Genomic DNA, 24,853 nt, shown 5'->3' on the forward strand with positions numbered 1-24,853 from the left:
TTGTTCTTTTAATCGAGGCGGGGTCTTGTGTCACCCAGGCTGGAGTGAAGGGGCACAATCATAGCTCACTGCAGCCTTGAACTCCTGGGCCCAAGTGGTCCTCAGCCTCCCAAAGTGCTAGGGTTACAGGTTAGAGCCACCGGGCGGGGCCCCCTTTGGCTTGTGTTTTTAAGTCTTTTTTTCCTCCATATTTCTGGCTGTTAATTTTGTTTTATAAAAGTTCTGGCTCAGTGCCCCCTGGGGGAGCCCTCTGTGGACACCTCCCGGGCAGTGTGGGTGCATGAGTTGGCTGCTGTAGGTGGCACTGGGAGGCATGGCAGGGGCACTGAGGCCACAGGTGGCAGCTCCCTGTGCTTGACCTACATCAGGTCTAGAGTGGTGGGCACTCGGGAAGGAAGCACCAGGACGACACATTGGAAGGAGGAGCTGCAGGGCAGGGCCAGCCAGTGCTTGGGAGCCCGGGAGGGCGCCTGGGTGGACGCAGTCTGCGGGAGCACTTGCTCTCCTGCGTGAGGAATAGACCTGAATGCCGTTCGAAACACTGGACTCATTCCTGCCCTCCTGTGACTTTGTTGGTTTTCTGGGTTTTAGTGCAGACTGTAGCTGGCAGCTCATGATGGAGCCGTTCCCGGTGCAGGCTGACGGGAGGGAGGGATTCTCCTCTACTGAAATGGATGTTACTGTATCTGGGAACAGATTTTTTTCTTTTCTTTTTCTTTTTCTTTTTTTTTTTTGAGATGGAGTCTTGTTCTGTCGCCCAGGCTGGAGTGCAGTGGTGCAATCTCAGCTCACTGCAACCTCTGCCTCCCAGGCTCAAGCGTTTCTCCTGCCTCAGCCTCCCAAGTAGCTGGGATTACAGGTGCATGTCACCGTGCCTGGCTAATTTTTGTATTTTTAGTGGAGATGGGGTTTCATCATGTTGGCCAGGCTGGTCTTGAACTCTTGACTGACCTCAGGTAATCCGCCTGCCTTAGCCTCCCAAAGTGTTGGGATTACAGACGTAAGCCACTGTGCCCGGCCTAGATTTGTTTTGATTGAAAAAGCTGAGGCAAATAAAAATTGTGCTGGGGAGAATGGAGTGCTCACAGGATGGGCTGTATTTCTCACCGGCCTCACCACACCTTCCTCTGCACTCTCACACTCTGACCTTCTTAAAGATGCTGGCATTTCCTGAACTACAGCTAGCATTTCACAGAGCAGGGCCGTGGGCCATGGACCACAGTCACCTGGCCGTTAGACAGCTCTGCCCTGCCCCCCGCAACTTGGGTACCCAACCATGTCATTCCCACCCCTAGCTTTGTGGGGCACCGTTCTGCTGGGCCTGGTTCTCTTCCCTGAAGCACCCCAGGCATGCAGAGGATGTTCTCAGCAGAGGGGAGACACCACAGTGTAGCTGACTTCTGTCTCTCTTCACTTTCACCATATTTACTTACTTTTGGCAGAAGTGGGGTTGAACATTTATGTGAAGTTTTCTTTACTACTGGGGACAGCGGGGCAGATTCCTGCCGCACATTCTCGCCTCTACTCCAGCCTAGGTGCTACCTGGGCAGGGGGGGTGGGGGGGGTGGAGCGCAGCTGTTTTGAGGTACTCCAAGTTCCCACCTGCTGTCGCCGGTGGATGAACTGGCTCATTTCTAGAGCTGCTGGAGGTGGTGGTGGCTTTCCTGAGAGCACCTCCTGGGCTCGGGCTGGTGGGGAGCTTGATTTTACCTTTTTATGTGGAAATAACTTCAAATTTACAAAATATTCACAAAAATAAAGACAGCAGGGACTACCCAGGTACTCTACATAGAGTTGCCTGTTGCTGGGGCTGCGTCCTCTTGTGCCCGCCCTGCCCCGTCGGAGAGGATCCCAGATGTGGCCCTTCCCCACGCACGTCAGGCGTGTGAAGAGAGCAGGTGTCCCCTGGCGATGGGCAGCAGGCTTGGTGGTGCCCCAGCCTTGGTGCAGGAGTTCCCTGAGGTGAGATTCAGGGCTCTGGCTGGCTGGCCTTGCGTGTTTCCTGAGCGATGGATGTGGGCACGGCGTCCTCCATGTTGCACCGCCCGGCATGGGGTGTGTGTGTGTGTCATGCCAGGGCTCTGGGCCTGCTGTGGGGACTGTTGCCCTGCCTGTGCCCTGTATGTTGTGCGCTTGTGCCCATGGGTGGGTGTATCTTTTCATTTTTAGTGATATCCTTAAAAAATTCGTTTTTAATTTGGAAATCTTTAGAGAGAGCCCCCCCGTTCTTTCACTCAGCTTCAGAAGTTATACGCGCCTGGCCAGCCTCCCCTCGCCCGTTCCTTCCATTCCTTTGTTTTGAAGCAAGTCCCGGTAATGAAATTCCATTCATGCACCTGTCAGTGTGTAAAGGTTCTTAAAAGCAACCATAATTTTATAGTGTCTGATGAACCGAAGTTTGTTAATTTCATTGTACTCCTCAAATTTATCACCCTTTTCCTATGCGGTGTGTGCATGCTGGGTCTGGTTTTATTTATTTTTATATATGCACATAAACATATTTTAAGAGATGGGGTCTCACTGTGTTGCCCAGACTGGTCAGAAACTCCTGGGCTCAGGCGATCTTCTTGCCTTGGCATCCCAAAGTGCTGGGACTGAGGTGTGAACCACCGCGTCTGGCCACCATATTCCTCTATATGATAATTTCTGCCTTTACCTGTTAGCAGTCTAGAAGCATGTGGGATTTCCTTCCTCCCTCCCTCCTTCCTCCCTCCCTCCCTCCCTCCCTTCCTTCCTTCCTTCCTTCCTTCCTTCCTTCCTTCCTTCCTTCCTTCCTTCCTTCCTTCCTTCCTTCTTTTTTAAACTCTTAATATCCATTGCTTGTGCTGTGGGCAAAGGATGTGGCCTGCATGGTACGCATTCATTGTTTGATGCTTGTTGAGACTTTATGGCCCAGTAGATTATACATTTTTTGTAAATAGTCCATCTGTACTTGTGAATATGTGTGTTCTTTATTTGATGCAATATTCTATATGAGCTTGTTGGGTCAAATGTATAAATCATGCTTACATTTTTAATGTCTTTAATTTATTTTTGTGTGAATTGGCTTCATTAGGCTTGTAAGTTTAACAGTTCTCATTGTAGCTCCTGGAGGTTTTGTATTTGATATTTTCAAGGTGTCCTGTTAGGCGGTGTGTACGCATTGGAATTTGTTTATTTCCTTCGATCATGGTGCAGTAGCCCTCGTAGCCCTCTTTACTCCAGTCAAGGTGTTTCTCTGGCCTCAGCTCAGCTGATCGGTCAGCAGTACCCACTTTCTGCTCCTTAGTGTATACGTGGACATTTTCCTTATGTCCAGCTTCAGCCTTGCTGTGGTATTTTAAAACTGGAATTAAAATTTTTTCTTTTTTTTGGAGACGGAGTCTCATTCTATTGCCCAGGCTGGAGTGCAGTGGCGCAATCTCGGCTCACTACAACCTCCGCCTCCCAGGTTCAAGCGATTCTCCTGCCTCAAGCCTCCCAAGTAGCTGGGATTAGAGACACCTGCCACCATGCCTGGCTAATTTTTGTATTTTTAGTAGAGACGGGGTTTCACCATCTTGGTCAGGCTGGTCTTGAACTCCTGACCTCATGATTCACCTGCCTCTACTTTCCAAAGTCCTGGATTACAGGCATGAGCCACCGCACCTGGCCTAAAACTGGAATTTTAAATTTTTAACCTGATTGACAACCTCTTCATTAGCAAGTTTAGACTATTGACTTATGTTGGATTACCGATCTATTTTGGATTTGTTTCCATGATCCTTTTTTTCCCTTTTTCTTTTTTTTTTCTTCTGAGATGGAGTCTTGCTGTATTGCCCAGGCTGGAGTGATCTCAGCCCACTGTAGCGTCCGCCTCCCAGGTTCAAGCAGTTCTCCTGCCTCAGTCTCCTGAATAGGATTACAGGCATGCGCCACCACGCCTGGCTAATTTTTTTGTATTTGTAGTAGAGATGGGGTTTCACCATGTTGGCCAGGCCAGTCTCGAACTTCTGACTTCGTGATCCGCCCTCCTCAGCTTCCGAAAGTGCTGGGATTACAGTCGGAAGCCACTGCGCCCGGCTGCCTTTTTCTTCTGATGTATTGACTCAGATGGTTTTGCTTTTTTTGAGTGGGGGGCATTTTTCCTTCTCTACTGATTTGGAAGGTACACATTCCATTTAACTGTCTGATTTCAAGTTTTTTCAGTATTTTACTGTGGTCATGTACACATAACATAAAATTTACCGTCTTAACCATTGTAAGTGTGTAGTTCAGGGGCATGAAGCACTTTGATATTGCTGTGCAGCCTTCGCCACCATCTATTTTCAGAGCCTTTTTGTCTTCCCAGTCTGAAACTCTGTCCCTGTTAAACAGGAACTCCCCGTTCCTCCCTCCCTGGCCACAGGCACCCACCGTTCTACTCCTTGTCTCCATGAATTTGACTCCTCTTCAGTCCCTCACGTAAGTGCAATCAGGCAGTATTTGTCTTTTTGTGTCTGGCTTATTGCACTGAACACATTTTCAAAGTTTTTCCATGTCATTGCATGCATTGCAACTTCCTTGCCTTTTAAGGCTGAATAATCCTCTGTATGTGGAGATAAACTTTTGCTTACCCATTCCTTCCTCCGTGGGCACTTGGGTTGCTCCCATGTTTTAGCCATTGTGAGTGATGCTGTGAGGAACACGGGTGATAAGTATCTGAGCCCGTTTTCAGTTCTTTTGGGTGTGTACCCAGAAGTGGCATTGCCAGGTCACACGGCATTTCTGTCTTTAAGTTTCTGAGGAGCTACAACACTGTTTTCCACAGTGGCTGCACCTTTTTACGTTCCTGCTTGTGGTGCACAAGAGTTCGGGGTTTCCACATCCTCGCCAATGTTTTTTTAATTTTTGTTAGTATTTTTTGGTAGCCATTCTAATGGGTTTGAAGGTAACATCATAGTTTGGATTTGCATTTCTGTGTTTATTGAGCATTTGTACTTTGGAAGAATTGTCTGTCTGAGCATTTTAACCAGTTTTGAATTGGGTTGTTTATTTTTTGTTGAGTTTTAGGAATTTCTGGATATTCATCCCTTATCAGATACGTGATTTGAAAATGTTTCCTCCTGTTCACTCTGCGATGTGTCTTTTAATGCACACATTTTAACATTTGTCGTGAAGTCCTGTTTATTTTTCTTTTGTTTCCTGTGCCTTTGGTGTCTTATTCAGGAGATCATTGCCAAATCCAGTGTCATGAAGCTTTCCCCTTCTGTTTTAAGAGATTTATAGTTTTAAGTCTTATGTCTAGGTCTTTGATTTTGAGTTAATTTTTATATGTGGAATGAGGCAAGGTCCAACTTCACGTTCTTTTGCATAGCCATATTTACTGGTCCCAGTGCCATCTGCCAAAAAGACTGTCTTTTCCCGTCTGAATGGTCTTGGGACCCTTGTCAGTAGTCTATGCTGGATACAGGAGGGTTTGCTTCAGGGTTCTCTGCTATCCCCATGGTCTGTATGTCTGTCCTTTTGTCAGCACCACACTGTTTTGATGACCGTAGCTTTGTGGTAAATTCTGAAGTCAGGAAGCGTGACTTTTCCAGCTTTTTCAAGGTGATTTGGCTGTTGGGGTTTCCTTGAATTTCCATATGAATTTTAGAGTGTATTTTCCTATTTCTGCAAAAGAAATCATTGGTGTTTTGATAAGAATTGCATTGGATCCATAGATCACTTTGGGTGGTATTGACGTCTTAACAATATCAGTCTTCCAGTCATACATTCCCTAGTGCATTTAGTGGGTCCCATGGTAAAGCATTTAGATGTCAGCATGTAGACTTGGCTTAACAAAAATCCAAGGAACGCTTGATGTTGGAACTCTGGTGACCTCCCCTCGTTTCCAGGGTTCTTTTCCCTAGTGTGGGTTCTGACTTGTCTACAATCTTCCCCGAGGTGGGCATCTCGGCTGCTGCACCCAGGCCCTCATCTTGCCCGCTCTGCCAGCATCTCCGTCCAGCCAGCCCTCAGGGACTTCTTTCTGTGGTTGTCATATGTATGTCTTTGCTTAGTTTTCTCATCTGAGGTCTGTTTCCCCTTAACTCTTCTGTCTGAGTTGAGGTGGGGGCTCATCATCTCAGCTGGGAAGCTGCTGTTCCATGCTCTTCCTCACTCTAATTTTGGGTTTTTCAGCCTCTTGCTCATATGAGCTCCCTCAGCCTCCCAAGTAGCTGGGGTCACAGACGCACACCCCTGCCTCTGGCTCTTGAGTTTTTAAAGCATTTTCATCAAAGCCTTTTTTGCTCACAACTCATGGGCTGTTCACATTTCCAGAAGCCCTGACTCTGGAGAAGATGGTGGCTTGTTTATGAAGTTAGAATCTTTTCTCACATCTTAAGGGTCAGAAGAAATAAAAACAATCTTCCCTCCCTCTCTCCCTCCCTCCCTCCCTCCCTTCCTTCCTTCCTTCCTTCCTTTTCTTTCCTTCTTTCTTTCCTTCCTTCTTTCTTCTTTCTTTCCTTCTTTATTTCTTTCCTTCTTTCTTCTCTTTCCTTTCTTTTTCTTTCCTTTCTTTCCTTTCGTTCCTTCCTTCTTCTTTCTCTTCTTTCTCTCTCTCTCTCTTTCTCTCTCTCTCTCTCTCGTTCTTCCCTCATGTCTATAATCCCAGCACTTTGGGAGGCTGAGGTGGGTGGATCACTTGAGGCCAGGAGTTCCACACCAGCTTGGAAAACATAGCGAAACCCCATCTCTACTAAAAATATAAAAATTAGCAGGGTGTGAGCCAGGCGCGGTGGCTCATGCCTGTAATCCCAGCACTTTGGGAGGCTGAGGTGGGCAGATCACGAGGTCAGGAGATCGAGACCATCCTGGCTAACACAGTGAAACCCCGTCTCTACTAAAAGCACAAAAAATTAGCCGGGCATGGTGGCGGGCACCTATAGTCCCAGCTGTAGGCAGGAGAAGAATGGCATGAACCTGGGAGGCAGAGCTTTCAGTGAGCCGAGATTGTGCCACTGCACTCCAGCCTGGCAACAGAGTGAGACTCTGTCAAAAAAACAAACAAACAAAAAAAATTAGCTGGGGTGTGGTGGCAGTGCCTGTAATCCCAGCTGCTTGGGAGGCCGATGTAGGAGAATTGCTTAAACCCAGGAGGCAGAGGTTTCAGTGAGCCGAGATCGCCCCACTGCACTCCAGCCTGGGAGACAGAGTGAGGCTCCATCTCTAAAACAAACAACAAATAGGGCCTTGTTCTGTTTGCCCAGGCTGGAGTGCAATGGCATGATCTCGGCTCACTGCCACTCTGAATTCCTGGGGACCCAGGAGATCCTCAAGGGATCCTCCCACCTTAGCCTTTTGAGTAGCTGGGAGTACAGGCGGCATGCTCCACTGTGCCCGGCTAATTAAAAAAAAATTTGTTTATAGAGATGGGGTCTTGCCATCTTGCCCAGGCTGGCCTCGAACTTGTGGGCTCAAGTGATCCTCCAACCTCGGCCTCTCAGAGTGCTGGGATTTTAGGTGGACCCACTGCACCTAGCTCAGCCTCTTTTCTTTCTTTTCTTTTCTTTTTTCTTTTCCTTTCTTTTCTTTTCCTTTCTTCTTTCTTTTCCTTCCCTTCCCTTCCCTTTTCCTTCCCTTTCTTTCTGATGGAGTCTCACTCTGTCGCCTGGGCTGGAGTGCAGTGGCATGATCTTGGCTCACTGCAACCTTTGCCACCCAGGTTCAAGTGATTCTCCTGCCTCAGTCTCCCAAGTAGCTGGGACTACAGTTGCGTGTCACCACGCCTGGCTAATTTTTTGTATATTTAGTAGAGACGGGGTTTCACCATGTTAGCCAGGATGGTCTTGACCACCTGACCTCGTGATCCGCCTGCCTCGGCCTTGCAAGGTGATGGGATTACAGGCATGAGCTACTGTGCCTGGCCTCTGGATGCTTTCTTTATGAGCATATTATCAAGTAGCATTTCTTTGGATCTTCAAATTGTTAAAAAATACTTCTATCTATATTGCATCATTTGGTCATTAAAATACCCTGAGGGTATACATGTGTGGAAACGTTTGCATTCCTGTTGAGACTCACTGCGGCCAGTAAGTGGCTCACGCCTGTCACTCCAGCACTTTGGGAGGCTGAGGCAGGCGGATCACCGGAGGTCAGGAGTTTTGAGACCAGCCTGGCCAACATGGTGAAACCCTGTCTCTGCTAAAAATACAAAAATTAGCTGGACCTGGTGGCGGGCACATGTAGTCCCAGCTACTTGGGAGGCTGAGACAGAAGAATCGCTGGAACCCTGGAGGCGGAGGTACTCCAGCCTGGGCAACAGAGTGAGACTCCGTCTCAAAACAAACAAACAAACAATAAAAGACTCACTGAACCGGAAGAGTTAAGGGTTGTGCTATTTACTGCACATAGTTTGCCTCAGTCCAAAGTGGTAAAAACAAACTGCTCCCAAAACAACAGCCCATGAGATGACCAGCTCCAGCCCAGCGCAGCCCAGTCTGCAGAGGAGGAGCCATGTGGGGCTGTGATTGGAGCCCAGTGTCCCAGTGCACCTGCCAACTCCCTCCCCCGCCCCTGGCTTCCTTCCGTTGGCTGTCCTTGGAGGGGTGTGCTTTGTGGGCAGGCGTTTGGTGTCCTGAGCATGCAGACTGCCCTTGGAGTGGTGGGCAGGATTGTTTTAGCCTAAAGGGGTTCCACACCTGCACGGGAGCTCTTGGTGATGGGTCACTCTGGCAAAGTTCCCCTGGCAGGTCACCTGTGAGGAGGCACCTCACGGTCAGTTCTGGGTCTGGTGGGTGTTCTGCAGGCTCCACACTTGAGCCAGGTCCTGCCGGAAGAGGCAGTGTTGGGTGTTCCCTTGGTGGTTGAGAGGCGCCGAGGGTCTTAGTGGCTCCTTGTGCCCCCAGGGGCAGCACTTTGCATTTCTTGGGAGACTTGAAGATGGCCGAGGTCATTTTAGTGAGCACAGTGAAACAGCACCTGTCAGCGGCTCATACCTGGAGCTCGCTCTCTCCTCTTGGAGGTGATGTGGGGACCAGTGCCCCCCTCTCCCATGGTGTCCGAGTGGACGGGGTCTAGGGTTTTGGGCCCACTGCCACAGATGTGGTTAAAGTCAGCTTGTGTGCAGATGGGGTCATACAGGAAGAATGAAAACTGTCGAAGGCTTTGCTCAGCATGTTTTCTTTTGGATGTTCAATCTGATAAATGTTGTAGTGAATGAGAAGTGGATGAAATATTTTTTTTTTTTTTTTTTTGAGTCAGAGTCTCGCTCTGTCGCCCAGGCTGAGAGTGCAGTCATGTGATTTTGGCTCACTGCAACCTCCACCTTCCAGGTTTAAGGGATTCTCCTGCCTCAGCCTCCCAAGTAGCTGGGACTACAGGCATGCACCACCACATTCCACTAATATTTTTGTATTTTTGGTAGAGACAGGGTTTCACCATGTTGGCCAGGCTGGTCTCAAACTCCTGGCCTCAAGTGATCCGCCCGCCTTGGCTTCCCAAAGTGCTGGGCTTACAGGTAGGAGCCACTGCACCCAACCTAAAAAGTGGATGAAATCTTCAAGTGGTTGGAGATTGTGAATTTTAGCAGCACTAGGGATAGTAGAAATTACACGTGTCATGGCTTAGGGAGAAAAAGTATGAACACATGGTTTTATTAGCAGTAACACTGTCATTTCTAGTTTATGTGACGAAACATCTTAATGTACTGCTTCAAAGATAAACTGAGTGTTTATGTTTTAGGTTAAATAGGATTGCGAATCAGGTGGCCATTCAGCGGAAGAAGCAGTTTGTGGAGCGAGCCCACAGCTACTGGCTGCTCAAGCGGCTGTCCAGGAACGGTGCCCCCCTGCTGCGGCGGCTCCAGTCCAGCCTGCAGTCTCAGCGAAGCTCACAGCAGGTATGTGGCTCACGGCCCCCACAGCCTCTCTGTGTGTCTCGCCCCCACCCTCCAGGGAGAGGGCACCTGGTTCAGGCTGGACGTGGTGCTGCCCCCTGGGTCCAGGCTCCCCATTGGGAAGCCTCGGTCTCGTCCAGCCCTGGACCTGTAGGAGGAGTTAGGTGTGCCCTGGGCTCTGGATCTGCGACTTTGGGAGTGATTCTCATCCATGCCTGTCATGGGGGGGTGTTTCTTCGGTTGTGAGTTGTGCTCCCCTGCCCCGCCCCGCCCTACCCGCACACATGCTGATGGGCAGTGACCAGTTCTGGGGGCTGGGGATGCTCAGGGGTGTGTTACGCTGTGGCTGCATGAGTGTCCAGGCTGAGGACAGCAGGAGTGGGACCCAGTGAGCACCCGGGCCAGTGGGTGGGGGTCTGTGTGCTGGGCCTGGAATGTGGGTTTTGGAAATGTGTGAGGAGTGGTTTATTTCGAGGGCCTTGCTCTGAAGGCTGGTTTAGCATGGACTGTGATGGGGTGGGGAGGGCTCAAGAGAGCTGAGAGAGTGGAAGGGAAGGAGCAGGACTTTTCCTTTTTAAAAGCACCAACTCAAACTCTTACATTTTGGTAGTAGGTTTGAGTTTATAGACTCATCTGATATTGTGAAACAGTTCTGAAAAAATGGGTTTACAGAGTGAAGTAGCTTTTGTGAAATGCACAAAAGTAAATTGAAAACACAAATGGCTCTGCACACACTCTGCCCACGCTGCCTAGTGAGGAGCCGCTGGTTTTTTGGAAGAGCTATCTGCGGCCAGTGTTGCGTGGCCTGAGCGCCTCTTGGAATTTCCTCATGGTGCTTTTCACTGCCATCCTGGGCACGAAGCAGAACCATCCTGCTCTACTGTGAGGTGGCGACTTGCTCAGGGGAAGCTTGAGTCTGCAGGGTTCACAGTTGGGTTCCCGTGCGGTGGCCGGTGCTGTCTGTGCCTCGCAGACTCTGCCCCCGCAGCGTGAGCCCTGTTCAGTCACCTGCTGTGGCTGCCTCATGCTCCAGGGAATTCAGAGTCTGGCGCCCTGGTCTGGCAGCTGGTGATTTGTGGGTCTGATTTGGTGGTGGGGTCCAGGGTCTTCTGATGGCCTTGGTGTGTCCTGGTTGTGGAGTGTTCTGGGTCTCCTGTGCCGTCTACCTGGGTTGCCCCACTGTGTGTCTGTCCAGGGAACTTGGGGCTCCCCGGACAGTCTGTGAGCCAGTCCCTCTCCAAGTGGGATCCTCACATGGCCACAGAGTTGAGGCTTCAGTGAATGTTTTTTGGCTGTTGAATGAGTTAACTGCATCTTCTGTTCTGTAATGTGACTTTGCTTTCCATCTCTCCTCGTCCTCACCTCGTAGCCTCCAGGGCTCCCAGAAGGAGAGCGCAGTTGAGGGGGTGCTCTGAAGAGGCAGAGTCAGGAAGTGGCTGAGCGGCGGGAAGCTCTGGGGACTGGAGGCATCGGTCTTGGCCCTGCAATGTTGGGGGATGGAAGAGAGGCTTGGCTGGGAGGAAGCAGAGGATTCAGATCTTGGGTCTCATCTTGGGGCTGGACAGGACTCCAGATAAGCCGCAGAGGAGCTGTGAAGGGCGGATTCCATGGAAAGTGGGCGTGGATGTGGCCAGACAGGGGACGTCCAGTGGTGGGACTCTTCATTTCTACTCTCAGGAACTGGGACACGAGGGCCAGGATCCCTGCTGTAGCAGGACACGTGGGCCAGTGGGCAGGGGCCACGGGGACCCAGGCGGCTGGGGGTGGCCTGGGGTGTGGTAGAGCCAGGCAAGGGCAGGGAGAGGGTTGCAAAGAAGAGGTGACCAGCTGGAACCTGCCAGCTGGGCCCCCTCTGCTTCACCACTGCCTGTTAGGCCTCACGTCCTGTCGTGTGCAGAATATGTTTGTAAGGAGGGAACAGCCCCATGGCACGGCCGGAGCAGCTCTTCTAGCAGAGGGGGCGGCTTTGTGAAGACACCTGGCAAGGGGCAGAAGGAGCTGCCTAGACTTGAACCACAGCACAGCAGTCGGCGTGGAGAGCTTGGAAACCTGCCTCTGTGTGGATGGGCTGTTGGGAGAGACTGTGCTTCTACCTTCTGGCCAGGGACGGCCACAGCGTGGTGCGGTTTCATGGTTTCGAAGCTTTGGAAGTACCTGATGCATTTGATTCTTCTGTGTCTCTGTGTTCCTGCCCCAGCCTGACCCTGGGAGAGGACCCTGGGGTGGGAGCAGGTGGACGAGCTGGATGGGGTCTCTGAGAGGCCCGCAGGCGCTGAGGATGCTGCAGCAGTGGCGGGTCTGTGCTGGCTGCGCGTGCGGGGCCCTGGTGTTTGTTCTGGCGTGTGCGGCTGTTGAAGGCCGCAGGGAGAACGAGGGCGGTGGCTTAGCTTTAGGGTGAGCAGCAATTTGTGCGTATGCTGGTGGCGTCACACTGTGTCTCCTGCTCCCGTGGCCCATCCTTCCTGTCCTGGGAGCACATCCTCCAGCTTTCCCAGTGTCTGTTCTGGGGCATGCTGGGCGCTGCTGCCCACCTTGTCCTTGCTGTGCTGCGGGTGTGGCCTCTGCCCGTCCCAGTGGCAGGAGCGGGTGGCGGCATTGGGCCCAGTGGCAGGAGCCGGGTGCTGTTGCCAGGAGGCCTGGGGCCGGTGAGGCTGAGAGCGGCCACTCTGTAACACTGGGCCTCACTCCAGGAGCTGGTCTGTGCCTCCCAGCAGAGGGGATTTTAACCTGACCATTCCCCAGCCCTGCGTCTCCCCCGTGTGTCTGGAATGGACGCGGAGGCGCTCAGTGCTTCTTCCTGGCAGTGGGGACACCTGAGTGCTTCTCCTTCACTTCTGTCCTTTCTTGTGGAGCCTCCCAGTGTTGATTTTTACATGGGAAATATCAACCACTTCAGAGCTGAGTAAGGAACCTCGGTCCTTCCGAGTGGATGAGGCTGCATGTGTCATGGGACCTTGCATGGCGAAGCCGGGAGGCCGGTCGGCCTCAGGGCCCAGGTGCCGCTGATGGGGCCCTTGCCGCTGCCAGTGGCGTTTCTTTGTTAAACCAGGTTGGGGAGCAGACTAGTAAGTTTACTCAGCAGCCAGTGTGTGATAAAGGACTTTCAGGTGATGAGATTTCTTCTGCTTCGTAACAGATTCCCATGCCAAACGTCCTTTTGGCCACGGTTTTCAGAAGTGTCGATTGCAAGCTGGGGGACAGGCAGTATTGAGATGCTCTGGGGAGCTTGGTGTTTGGAGCCCATGCTTTCCTGTCTTTGCTTGAGTTGATGTGGACCTTGTTACTGTTAGCCCCGATTTCCTGCCTGCAGGTGTTCAGCAGCATTGAGGAAAACCCAGAGATCCTCACTGCAGAGGACACTGGCACCTCAGTGCCCCGCCTCGCCCTGGAGAGGCCTGGCCTCAGGGGATTTGGGGGTGCGGGACTCGGTCTCCCTCCTTGAGCCTCCTTTTCTGAGCAGTTTGGAGTCCGGGGTCCTTGCATCTTGTAGTCCAGCAGTCTTTGCCTTCACACCCTCAGTCCTTCAAAATGCTGTGACGGCACCCTGAGGTGGGCGGGTGGGAATCTGGGGACAGAGGCACTGGGGGAGAGGAGGGTCTCAGAGCTGTGGAGCATGTGCCAGAAACCGATGGCCACAGCTGGCCTGAGGCTGCCAGGGCGTGCGTGTCCTGCAGCTGTGAGGACGACAGGCGTCGGGGGCCCGCTCAGGCCCACTCACTCGGTGACTTCCTCTCCCCTTTGAGGTAGGGTCAGGGTGCCCCTGGCAGTGTGATGAGCAGGCCTCATATGGCCAGGCCTGGGGGACATGGTGAGGACGGGGCTGAGGGCAGACCCAGGTGGCCTCCTCTCCTGCGACTGTCTGTGTCGTGGCCTTTGCAGGGCTCTGATTTTCTTCTGATCATCCTGGCGTGGATGTGCGCTGGGGTGAGGCTGGCGGCCTGTGCTGTCTGGCATACCCTTCTGCCCCCTGAGAAGGGAGCAGGTGCTGTCGATGGAGACGGGACCCTGGCTGCGGGGAAATGTGCGTCGGGATGGAGGCGCTGTGCAGGGCAGGGCGGCAGGTCGGCTGTGTGCCAGGCCCCCGTCATGCTCCGTCCAAGCCAGGATGGGCCCAGCATGTTGTTTTCTATGCACCTGGTTTCTTTTCAAAGCTGCTCCCTCCATTCCCAGCTGTCCTTGAGGTGGGTCCTCGTGGGCCCCCCATTCTGTCCTGGTCCCACCTCTGTGGGCCTTTCTGGTTCTGTGAAGGCCCCTCCCCGCCAGCTTGTGGAGACCTCTGTTCTCTCTGGACGGTGGAATCTGCATCGGAGCCAGCTCCCTGCTCACCTTGGCCTGGTGGTCCCCTCCGTCCCCTCCATCCCCTCTGTCCCCTCCATCCCCTCCGTCCCCTCCATCCCCTCCATCTCCTCTGTCCCCTCCATCCCCTCCATCTCCTCTGTCCCCTCTGTCTCCTCCATCCCCTCTGTCCCCTCCATCCCCTCCATCTCCTCTGTCCCCTCCATCCCCTCCATCTCCTCTGTCCCCTCCATCCCCTCCATCTCCTCTGTCCCCTCTGTCTCCTCCATCCCCTCTGTCCCCTCCATCCCCTCCATCTCCTCTATCCCCTCTGTCTCCTCCATCCCCTCTGTCCCCTCCATCCCCTCCATCTCCTCTGTCCCCTCTGTCTCCTCCATCCCCTCTGTCTCCTCTGTCCCCTCCATCTCCTCTGTCCCCTCTGTCCCGCTGCTGTCCGGGGCTCTCTAGTGAGGGTGGGTCTGTTGTCCTCCCCAGGATGGGCCTGCAGGACCCCTGCCGTGGACACCTCCTGGGGTCTTACCTGCGCAGTATCTGAGGCCTTTTGCAGGAGGAGCCTCTGGGTTTGACTGATGGAAGTGTTCGCTGTTCTTAGAGAGAAAACGATGAGGAGATGAAGGCTGCCAAAGAGAAGCTGAAGTACTGGCAGCGGCTGCGGCATGACCTGGAGCGCGCCCGCCTGCTGATCGAGCTGCTGCGCAAGCGGGAGAAGCTCAAGCGTGAGCAGGTGGGGCTGGGCCCATCCCGCATGGAGTGCACCACTGGCCATGGGTGTGGGTGGGTCCGTCCCGCATGGAGTGCACCACTGGCCATGGGTGTGGGTGGGTCCGTCCCGCATGGAGTGCACCACTGGCCATGGGTGTGGGTGGGATGCTGGCAGCTCCTGCAGAGGGTGGGCTGCACCCTGTGGGTCCTGGCTCACGGCAGTGCATTGCTCAGCCCAGGCCGGGTGCCTGGCTGCCATGGGTCGCAGGGCCCTAAGTGGAGGCTGCATTGACCCCTGCCTTGACAGAAGCCCAGGAGCCTGTGGGGGTGCGTGTGGGGTGCGTGTGGCTGTGGGGTGCGTGTGGGGCTCCCTAAAGCTGAGGCTCTGCTGGGCCCCCCCAGGTGAAGGTGGAGCAGGTTGCCATGGAGCTGCGGCTGACCCCGCTGACGGTGCTGCTGCGTTCAGTGCTGGACCAGCTGCAGGACAAGGACCCTGCCAGGATATTTGCACAGCCCGTGAGTCTGAAGGAGGTGGGTGTTTGCGGCGCTCGTCTGTCCTGCCGCACGTGTGACTGTGGATTTGTGCTGCCGTTTGACTGGGAAACGTGTGACTGGCTAGAGTACGTCCCTTGTGTTCTTAATTCTCATTTTTGTTTAACATATTTGTTTTTAAATGATAAAAGTGGTGTATTTCACTGTAAAATATTGAAAGTGCAGTGGGTGAGAGGCCCTGTGCAGACAGTACCCTGAGCTGTGGCAGCATGCGCCCGGCACCCTCCAGTGCGCTTTAGCTGAAGGAGCTGGGGTCGGGAAGGTCCCTGCAGTACTTGGGTCTTGTGTCTGTACCGTGTGTGTGTGTGCGTGGCTCTCAGATAGGATGGGCTTGTGGGTTCTATGGAATAATAAATACAGAGCAAACTAATATCCTGTTTTAGTTTGTAAATGATTCTTTTTCCTTCCTAAAATTAGGTACCAGATTATTTGGATCACATTAAACAGCCCATGGACTTTGCCACGATGAGGAAACGGTTAGAAGCTCAAGGGTATAAAAACCTCCATGAGTTTGAGGAGGATTTTGATCTCATTATAGATAACTGCATGAAGTACAATGCCAGGGACACCGTGTTCTATAGAGCCGCGGTGAGGCTGCGTGATCAGGGAGGTGTTGTTCTGAGGCAGGCCCGGCGCGAGGTGGACAGCATCGGCTTGGAAGAGGCCTCGGGGATGCACCTGGCTGAGCGGCCCGCTGCGGCACCGCGGCGGCCTTTCTCCTGGGAAGACGGTAAGAACTGGCGCTGTGTCCGGAGGAGCTAGAAGACGCTCTTTCTAGCAGACTCTGTCCTGCTCTGTGTTGCCAGCTCCATATCAGCACGGTCCGGGAGGACTTGCACGCAACCGCATACATCATTTACATTTTCTAGTAGTCTCACTAGAAAACGGAGAAAAAGCAGGTGGAATTTATTTTAATAATATATCTTATTTTACTCAGTATATGGAAGAGTTGATTTCAACATGGGATCAGTGTAAACGTTACTGAGGATATATAAGCTTTCTTTGCCATCTGATGTGTATTTTACACTCAACACCTGTCACTTCAGACTGGCTGTGTGTTTTGGGTGCCCGCCAGGAGGACCCATGTGGCCGTGGCTCCCTACGGGGTGGCTGGTCTCGATGATGCAGACCCAGAAAGCAGCTTAGTTGGGGGTTTGCATCCAGAGTGGGCCTCTAGGAGTGGATAACTTCCGAGGGTGGCGTGAAGCCGGAGGAACTCTGGCTTTGCCTCCGGCCCTTTACCTTTGTGGTTTGCGCATGTTGTAGAAAGGGCTCTAGGGGCATGTTCACGGCCCACCTGGGCTCCAGCCAGGGCCTGCGCTTCTCAGTTCCCCAGGCACGTGCTGCAGCCGTGTGCAGTCACCTGCACCCTTCTCTGGACCGGTCCTCGGAAACCAGGGGTGTCCCCTGCACCCTGCTTGTTGATTGCACCTCCGGGATTGTCTGCCGAAGGGTGTGTCCTGCCCACATGGGTTGTCAGAGCACCTAGAGCTCCTGCACCTCAGCTCCAGCTCTGAGCCACAAACTGAGCAGAAATCATGGTGTGTTTGGCTCATGTATCAGAAGGTCCCATATCCCTGATTTCTTGGCCTACCCTTTCTCCTGATGAATCACTGACCTGTGCCAGGTTGCTTCTTCTGGGATGAGGCCTGGCCCTCTTTCTCTCCTCCATGTTCCTGCCATCGTGGGGTTCAGCCAAGCTGGGCCGTCGTTGCTTCACCGTCCGTTCCCCTCATGGCAACAGTGCTGGCTCCCTGCTTCCTGTGGGGTCCCGAAGCACTTGGCACCTGTGAGCGTTGGAGGATGGGCTGTACTCTTTTAAAGCATGAGAATAGGGCCAGGCTCTGTGGCTCATGCCTGTAATCCCAGCACTTTGGGAGACCGACAGGTCGATTCACTTGAGGTTGGGAGATCGAGACCAGCCTGGCCAACATGGAGAAACCCCATTTCCACTACCAATACAAAAAAATTAGCCGGGCGTGGTGGCGCGTGCCTGTAATCCCAGCTACTTCAGAGGCTGAGGCAGGAGAATCACTTGAACGTGGAAGGCGGAGGCTGCAGTGAGCGGAGATCGTGCCATTGGACTCCAGCCTGGGTGATGGAGTGAGACCCTGTCTCCAAGAAAAAAAGAAAAAAGAGGGAGGCCGAGGCGGGTGGATCACGAAGTCAGGAGATTGAAACCATCCTGGCTAACACGGTGAAACCCCGTCTCTACTAAAAATACAAAAACAAAATTAGCCAGGCGGTGTGGCGGGTGCCTATAGTCCCAGCCACTTGGGAGGCTGAGGCGGGAGAATGGTGTGAACCTAGGAGGTGGAGCTTTCAGTGAGCCTAGATTGTGCCATTGCACTCCAGCCTGGGTGACAGAGCGAGACTCCGTCTCGAAGAAAAAACAGAATGGGATTATATTTTTATGCTTTGTCTCTGATTTTAAGAGTAACACATTTTTCTTGGAGAAATTCAGAAAGTAAACACAAGCTCCAAACAATGCTGCTGACTCTTGGTGAACCCTGGTGGAGCTTTAACCCCTCCCTGAAGCTGCACTCTCCAGGCTGATCAGACCAGCTATTGTTTTCCGAAACGTTCCCTTGAGGATCTGAGAGGAGCTGGGGCTGAGCCGCCTCAGAGTGAGCCCAGGGCTCATGCTTGTCCTGGAAGGCCCTTTTCTAGCCTCTGGTGACCATGGGAAAGCTTCCCCCTGCCCCCCACAGCCTTCCCGCTCTAGCTTGGATGCCTTGCTTGCCATCAGCTGTCAGACGCCCACCTGGTGCCCGGTGCCGGCCATTCAGGATGCATGCTGGTTGCCTGCCCTTAAAAGCAGGAAGACGCATGGACTCCCTGTCTTCTGAGCAGCCTGGAGCGTCCTTTGCCCCTAGGGCCCTGCTCCTGTGCTCCCCCACGTCGTGCTCCCAGCACCACGCCACCTCCCTCGAATAGAGCGATGTGGAGGTCTCTGAATGTCAGCGTCTTTCAGATCGTGGTCATGCAAGTTGTTAAGTGAATTTCTACACTCGGGTTTTTTTTGCTAAGGAGAAAATGAAGGATGAGAAGTCCTAGTTTCCTTCTTTCTCAGTATTTCAGAGTGCACAGGTGAGCCAGTGGCCACGGTGTGCCTTGAGGGTGCACCTGCTGCCCTTCTCAGCACAGCCGACACCTCCCACTGCCTGGAGCCCGAGCCACAGACCTGGAGGCCGTGGGTCTCTTGTTTTAAAAGAAACAGAGGTTTCGAGGCTTTCTTCTTGGCTTTTCAAAGGATGTGTTTTTCGTATGAACATTTTTGAGTATTATCTATGACATTTGTTCAAAGTGATGTTATGGATACAAGTCTTGAAGGAGTAATGATTTAAGCATTTTGTTTCTGCTACTGCTTTACTTATTCAGTCAAAAAGACAGATGCTTTCAGTAAAACACCTGTGTTTAGATGAAGAGAATCCACGTGTTTTGGGCAGTCTTACTTTGTTTTTTGTCCTCTCTCCTCGCTCTGGTTTTATCTTCAGACAGCTCTGAGGAGCAGTTTCTTTTCTTGGCCACCTCTTACTTAAGGTAATTTGTGCTTTATACATTTTGGTGTTTTTGAAAGTGAAGTTTTTAGGGACTTTGTAGTAAATACGCCTGAAATTCAGAATGATCTGTGAATTTTACAGCCCGTTTAATAAAGCCACATAGTGATCAGCGTCTGAATCCTTAAGCCGAGACACCGCTCAGGACGTGCCGTGGCCCTAACTTAACACATTTGCCAGTCGTCACCTCTGTTTGCAGAGCCAGTGCAGGTCCATCTGAGTTGTGCTGGGTTGGTGGAGCGTGCGCCTCTCTCTGGGGTCTGTGTGCTGTGCCCTCACCCAGCCAGCCGGGCTCTCTGGGGTCTGTGTGCTGTGCCCTCACCCAGCCAGCCGGGCTCTCTGGGGTCTGTGTGCTGTGCCCTCACCCAGCCAGCCGGGCTCTCTGGGGTCTGTGTGCTGTGCCCTCACCCAGCCAGCCGGGCTCTCTGCACAGGGAGCCTCAGAGGGTCCTGGTCCAGGAGAGGTTGCGATGTTACCTGGACGCTGCCCCTTCTGCGGTGACTGTCATGGGAGTAGAAATTCTCCATCAGGAGCATCCCAAGGTGTTTCTGTAGCAGCAGCCCCATGGTGGGTTCAGAGCGCAGGGGAGGGGCCGCTTGGGGCCTCTGGTGAGCAGGGCCTGGGCCTCGTTGCTAACAGCCATTCTCAGGGCCTTGGCCGAAGGTGATTTGAAAGATGGGACCGGTGATGTGTTCCCAGAAGGTGCCGTGGGACCTGATGACTGACAGCGTGTGTCCTTTGGTTCAGTGGACAGGTTGCTGGACCCCGCCAACAGAGCCCACCTGGGCCTGGAGGAGCAGCTGAGAGAGTTGCTGGACATGCTCGACCTCACCTGCGCTATGAAGTCCAGTGGCTCCCGGAGCAAGCGGGCAAAGCTGCTCAAAAAGGAAATTGCCCTTCTCCGAAACAAGCTGAGCCAGCAGCACAGCCAGCCCCCACCCACGGGGCCAGGCTCGGAAGGCTGTGACGAGGATGGAGCTCCGCTGGGGCTGGAGGCGGGCGAGGAAGGTAAGCCGTGGTGAGGGCTGCCCCTCTTTCTTGCCGTCAGGGCTCAGGCACAGGCACAGACACGGGCAGCAGCGTTGGTGTGCATGGAGGCTCGGGTTAGCACCAGTTCCATAAAATTCACAAAGCCCGGAACACTTGATTTTCCCACTGGGTTGTTGTTTCCTTCGAAAGAGACTGTATAATTTGTGCTGTCTGTGTTTTTTCACGTAATTAGTTGATAAAATTTAAGGCACAGAATAAAATTTTTCTCTTAACTTGGGCCTGAAAAACTATTTGAAAAGAATGGTTTTAGATCTATGTTGAAGAGTAAAGGTAGCTTGAATGATAAGAGTGAGAAATGTTTTTGTTTTGTTTTGTAAATTGACAGGAAGCCATTTAATGATACACTAGGCCATCAAATGTGGCATTTTCAAAGGGCCGTTTTAGATTATGATCACTTAAAGGCTCCTCCCTGATGCTGTGAAGGGAGGGACAGGACCGCAGAGGCCTCGTCTGCCCCGAGGGTCCCTGACCAGCTCCTCTGCAGCGGTCGGTAGGTAGCAGCCTGCCGTGATCGTTGTCAAAGAGTCTAGGGAAGGGTCCCGGCAGCAAAGATGCTTTAATGACTAAGAAATAAATGTAGGGGAAGAAATCCATCTATCCAGAAGGAGAACTAGCAAAACCCAGGGCAGATGTAGGCTTGGGGTGGTGAGGAGGGAGTTTACGAGCGATGGTTTGTGTACATCTAGGTTGGCAGGGTGAGGAGGTAGAGCTGGTGTGTCCCGTATTTGGTGAAAGGGGAATTTTAAAACTAAATTGGATTTGGAGACACTGGTAGAAAGTCATTGCCGCTGTGTTTTGCCCGGTGTCTCTGTAGTTGACCTTGACCTTGACACGCTCCGGTTACACGAAGCAGACAGTAGGGTCAGAACCTCTCGCCACAGCATTAGCGGCTGGGTCCTGGCCTTCTTGCCCTTCCCCTGCACATCAAAGTCAGAACAGCAAACAATTGAAATAAGACAGCATTGTTGTACAATTTTCTTTTGAAACAAAGACGTTCATCTCTTATGGACGTCTGTGCTCTGAGTGACGCTGTGTCTTCATGATGCCGCACAGGTCAGTGGATCTTCACGGTCTCAGGGCCCTTTTCATCCCCCGAACTTCGTGTGGCTCCTGTCTGCAGAGCTTCGCCCCTTTTATCCTGTTGGCATTGGGCAACTTGAATGAGAGCCATTAAGCTTTTCTTTCTCTTGGAAACTTACTCCTGTGCATGCAGCTGAGAATTTCTTACGCATCCTTTTCCACATTCTGTGCCTGTTTTTCTGGGTTGGCATTCTTCTGTTTAGCTCACCATAGTATAGTACCCAGACTCTAGAATGTCTCTTTTGGGGCTGGTGTCAATTACGTTAGGTCCGTAGAATAAAGACTTTTCTGTTTCAAGGTGAGCGCTTGCTTTTCTGTTCTCTCAAAGGCTGTTACTGTGAGCACCTGATCCCTCGTCTGCTTTGGGGGCCTCGTGTTTTTTCTGGGGAACGTTTGCCTAGAGGACCCTCTGGCAGCCACAGCTGTCTGGGCCCTGGGCTGCCCCGCTGTGCCCAGGAGTCCAGGTTGGTACCTGGTCCCGCAGCCTTTGCTTTCATGCAGCTCACTGAGGCGTCCCACCGAGGCTGTGCGGGCCTCCCTCTAGGTGGACTGCCCTTCCGTCCTTGTCTTCTGTGCCCTGAGGACTGAGTTGTGAGGAGGTTGCTAGCAGGTCCACTCACCAGTCTCAAAATAGCTTCCAGCGCTTCTCTTCCCACACAGTTGTAGCATTTTCACTGTAGAGCAGTAAGTTACCTTTTTAGTTTTTTTAAATCAGTGGCTTCCTCCATCGCCATTGGGTCGCAGGGCTGAGGACCCCGCACAGTTATTGGGTCGCAGGGCTGAGGACCCCGCACGGTTATTGGGTCGCAGGGCTGAGGACCCCGCACGGTTATTGGGTCGCAGGGCTGAGGACCCCGCACGGTTATTGGGTCGCAGGGCTGAGGACCTCGTACGGTTGGAGCCGGTTGGCCCTCCCCTGTGGTGAGCGTGGCTCCTCATACCCCCCAACGCTTAGCAGGAGCCCTTGGAGACCGTTTTTGTTGCTTTGTAGCTCTGGAGTCATTTTATTTTTATGTAGTTTTTTTCTGGGGTCATTCTAAAGAAAACACATACAGTGTGACTGAGACACAGGTGGCCTTGAATCACCTGTTACACCCGATGTTCATGGTGACTCCATGGATGAAAAGGGCATTTCCTGTGAGCTGACAGGAAAGTGGGTGGAGAAGCAAGTGGCCTGAAGGTCCACTCCAAGGTGAGGTGGGCGGGGTCCTGCCCCTCAGAGAAGATGGGGGTCTCTGGAGAGGCAAGTGCCAGACTGGAATGGGGACGTCACACAGTGTTAGGGAAGACAGCCACAAGCAAGCTTGTTAGTTGGTATAGAAATGTGAACTTATGCTACTTATAATAGGACAAAAACCAAGAATCAGACATTTAAAAATCCAGCAGGAACGTTCCCATCAGTAACGCCTCTCCATCATTTTTCTTAAATATAACCACACTATTTTCACACCTGAAAAGATAGTAATTCCTCAATGGCAAATATACAGTCTCACTTAAATTGTAATTTAACAGTACCTATGTCATACTTACATTGCTTCCATTTGAAGTAGCTTGAACAAGCTGTAGCCGTTGGGTGCCAGACCCCTGAGACTCTAGTATCTGAAGAAAGGAGACACCTCCTGGGCTGTGCCGTCGGTCCCAGTCAGTTCCCTTGCACCTGCCCTCCCGCAGGCTCTGCTGTACCCATGACTCAGTCTGCCGAGTGCAGAGGTTCGGGCTGTTGCTGTGAGCTGGCCCTGCCAGGGCTGACTTCCCCGGGGCTGTGTGTCAGCTGGGTGGGGGCCATGCCACAGTTGGGATTCCATCCTGTCTGATGAGCCTGTGGGACGGATGTGCAGCTCGCAGAAGGCTCATCTCCACTGTGTGCTCAGGTTGGTGTCTGCTGACATGGTGAGGCAGGACAGTGCAGGCAGGAGGAGCAGGGTCTGCACTGTGAACTGGTGAAAGGGGCTTGCATTTTGAGTCGTTGGGATTTCCGGTCACAGTGATGCCTTTGCCAGAGGCTCTGGGGCGTCCCTTTAGTCCAGGGCAGCTGTGGGCCCTTCATGTGCACGTGTGGAGGTCCTCTGCTGTGCACGGGCACTGAGCCTGTGGAGCACTGTGGCCCTCAAGAAAGGATGCATGTTCCTCAGGGTAGAAGGTGCAGAGTATGCAGTTTTATCCCTTCAGAACTGCAGAGGATGGAGGCTCGAGGCAGGGTTGTTGGAGGGACAGTGTGGTTGCTGCTCGTGAGCTAAAATGTCTGCCTGTGTTATGCTGTGATTTTCCAAAGCATCTGTGGCTTCGATACAGAAGCCTTTGATTGACATCGTGGGTGGCCAGGTGGGCAAAATATTGCAGAATTGTTCTTGCAGACTTAACTAGGTCTTTTAGTTTCTTAGAGTAGCTGGTTTACATTAGATAACCATTTTGCCATTTGGAATATGTGACAAGTTCCAGGGACTGGAATTCTAGGATCCTGACTGATACATGGACGGGGTCTGAGAGGCTTATGCCCGAGTTGTATCGAATGTGTTCTGAGCTTTTCTCATGTGCAGTTAAGTGACGGCCTGAGGTGGCCCGCAGTCAGCGGGGTTTGAGAGGAGTTTTCCTTCTCGTACGTTAACTTCCAGTCAGATTTTCACTCGAGGGATGGGTTGGGCTTGCCTGTTGTGTTGTGGAGCCTGGAGGCTCAGGTCCTGTTTTTTCTGATTTTATGGATGAGGAACTTCGGCACTGAACGGTCCGGGGGCCTTTTTGGTCCTGGCTGGGGGAGGGGCCTGTGTGGTCCCGGCTGGGCAGGTGGCTGTGCACCCAGGTGCCAGCAACCTCTGTTCCTGACCACGGCCTCCTTCATGCCTCTGGTCAGTGTTGCAGGAGCACGTCCTCAGCCTGTGTGCTGGTGGCTGGAGCCCGACCTGCATGTGGAGCTGCCGCAGAGAGGTCGGGGGCGTGTGGGGGGCGTGCATGGCTGAGGCAGGGCCACGGGGGCCCACTTTGGGATAGACCAGGGGTTGGGGAAGTCCCTGCAGCGTGGAGATGGTTATGAGTCCCACATGGGGCATCCTTGCTGGGCCGAGAGCTGGAGGTGTGGAGGAGGGGGTGTGGCCCATGGTGGGGGAGGGCCCTCTGCAAGGCAGGGACGTGTGCACGTCTCAGGGCTGCTGCCAGACAGGAGTGGTGGTTCTGAGGGTTGCGCCAGAAGCAGGAGATGGTGGTTGACAGTGCCTGTTAGATAGCTGTGGAAGAGGTAGGGGGAAGGGGATCTCTTGGAGGTGCTGGGAGGAGGCTCCTTCAGGCTCCATCTCTGCTGGCCTGGTGCTCTTGTGCTCACAGAGGCCAAGACTGGGGTTGACCACTGGCTTTGGCCCTGCAGAGGCCGTTGGGATTGCAGTGAGCAGTTGGATGTCATGATCAGGACGAGAGCTCGAGGGGGCCAGGAGGTGGAAGAGGAGGCAGGAAGTGAAGTGAGGCCCCAGGCCTTGTGCCCCAGACACTGGCTGTGTCAGGACGCTGCAGACTCCGTGCTGGAGCCCCGCCGGCTGCTGCACAGGCCCAGGGACGCTGGAGCCGGAGATGAGCAGCCTTGTTTCTCCGCATTGCCCAGTTCCCTCCGGCCAGCATTGCCAGGTGTTTCACAAACACCTTTTCCTTAAGCCTGTTGGCGACGTTGAACAGGAGGGGAAGGAGTTTTGTCACCTCGCGTGTGCCCCTGCCTTGGGATACAGCGTTCCCACGTGACAGCTGTGCTCCCAGCGGCTGGCATGGGTGACTTTTTGTTGAAGTGAGGCTTTCCCCCTTGTATTTGAATCGGCTG

The 24,853-nt window shown here is 53.0% G+C and overlaps 1 protein-coding gene across 6 annotated transcripts in view; it reads left to right on the forward strand.

The window, feature by feature from the left end:
• The window catches only part of BRD1 (bromodomain containing 1), a 51,508-nt gene that overhangs the window by 12,054 nt on the left and 14,601 nt on the right, over positions 1-24,853 (forward strand). For all 6 annotated transcript variants that reach the window (XR_005243443.2, XM_038007289.2, XM_038007291.2 and 3 more), the window contains exons 3-7: positions 9,664-9,820; positions 14,706-14,837; positions 15,218-15,346; positions 15,785-16,097; positions 19,675-19,935. Coding sequence is in view for 5 of the 6 variants with exons in the window: in XM_038007289.2 (XP_037863217.1) it covers positions 9,664-9,820; positions 14,706-14,837; positions 15,218-15,346; positions 15,785-16,097; positions 19,675-19,935 (992 nt within the window). In the remaining variant the exon portion in view is untranslated. The remainder of the gene's footprint in view (positions 1-9,663; positions 9,821-14,705; positions 14,838-15,217; positions 15,347-15,784; positions 16,098-19,674; positions 19,936-24,853) is intronic.

Source organism: Chlorocebus sabaeus, chromosome 19 (assembly GCF_047675955.1).
Source record: "Chlorocebus sabaeus isolate Y175 chromosome 19, mChlSab1.0.hap1, whole genome shotgun sequence".
Lineage (NCBI taxonomy): Eukaryota > Metazoa > Chordata > Mammalia > Primates > Cercopithecidae > Chlorocebus > Chlorocebus sabaeus.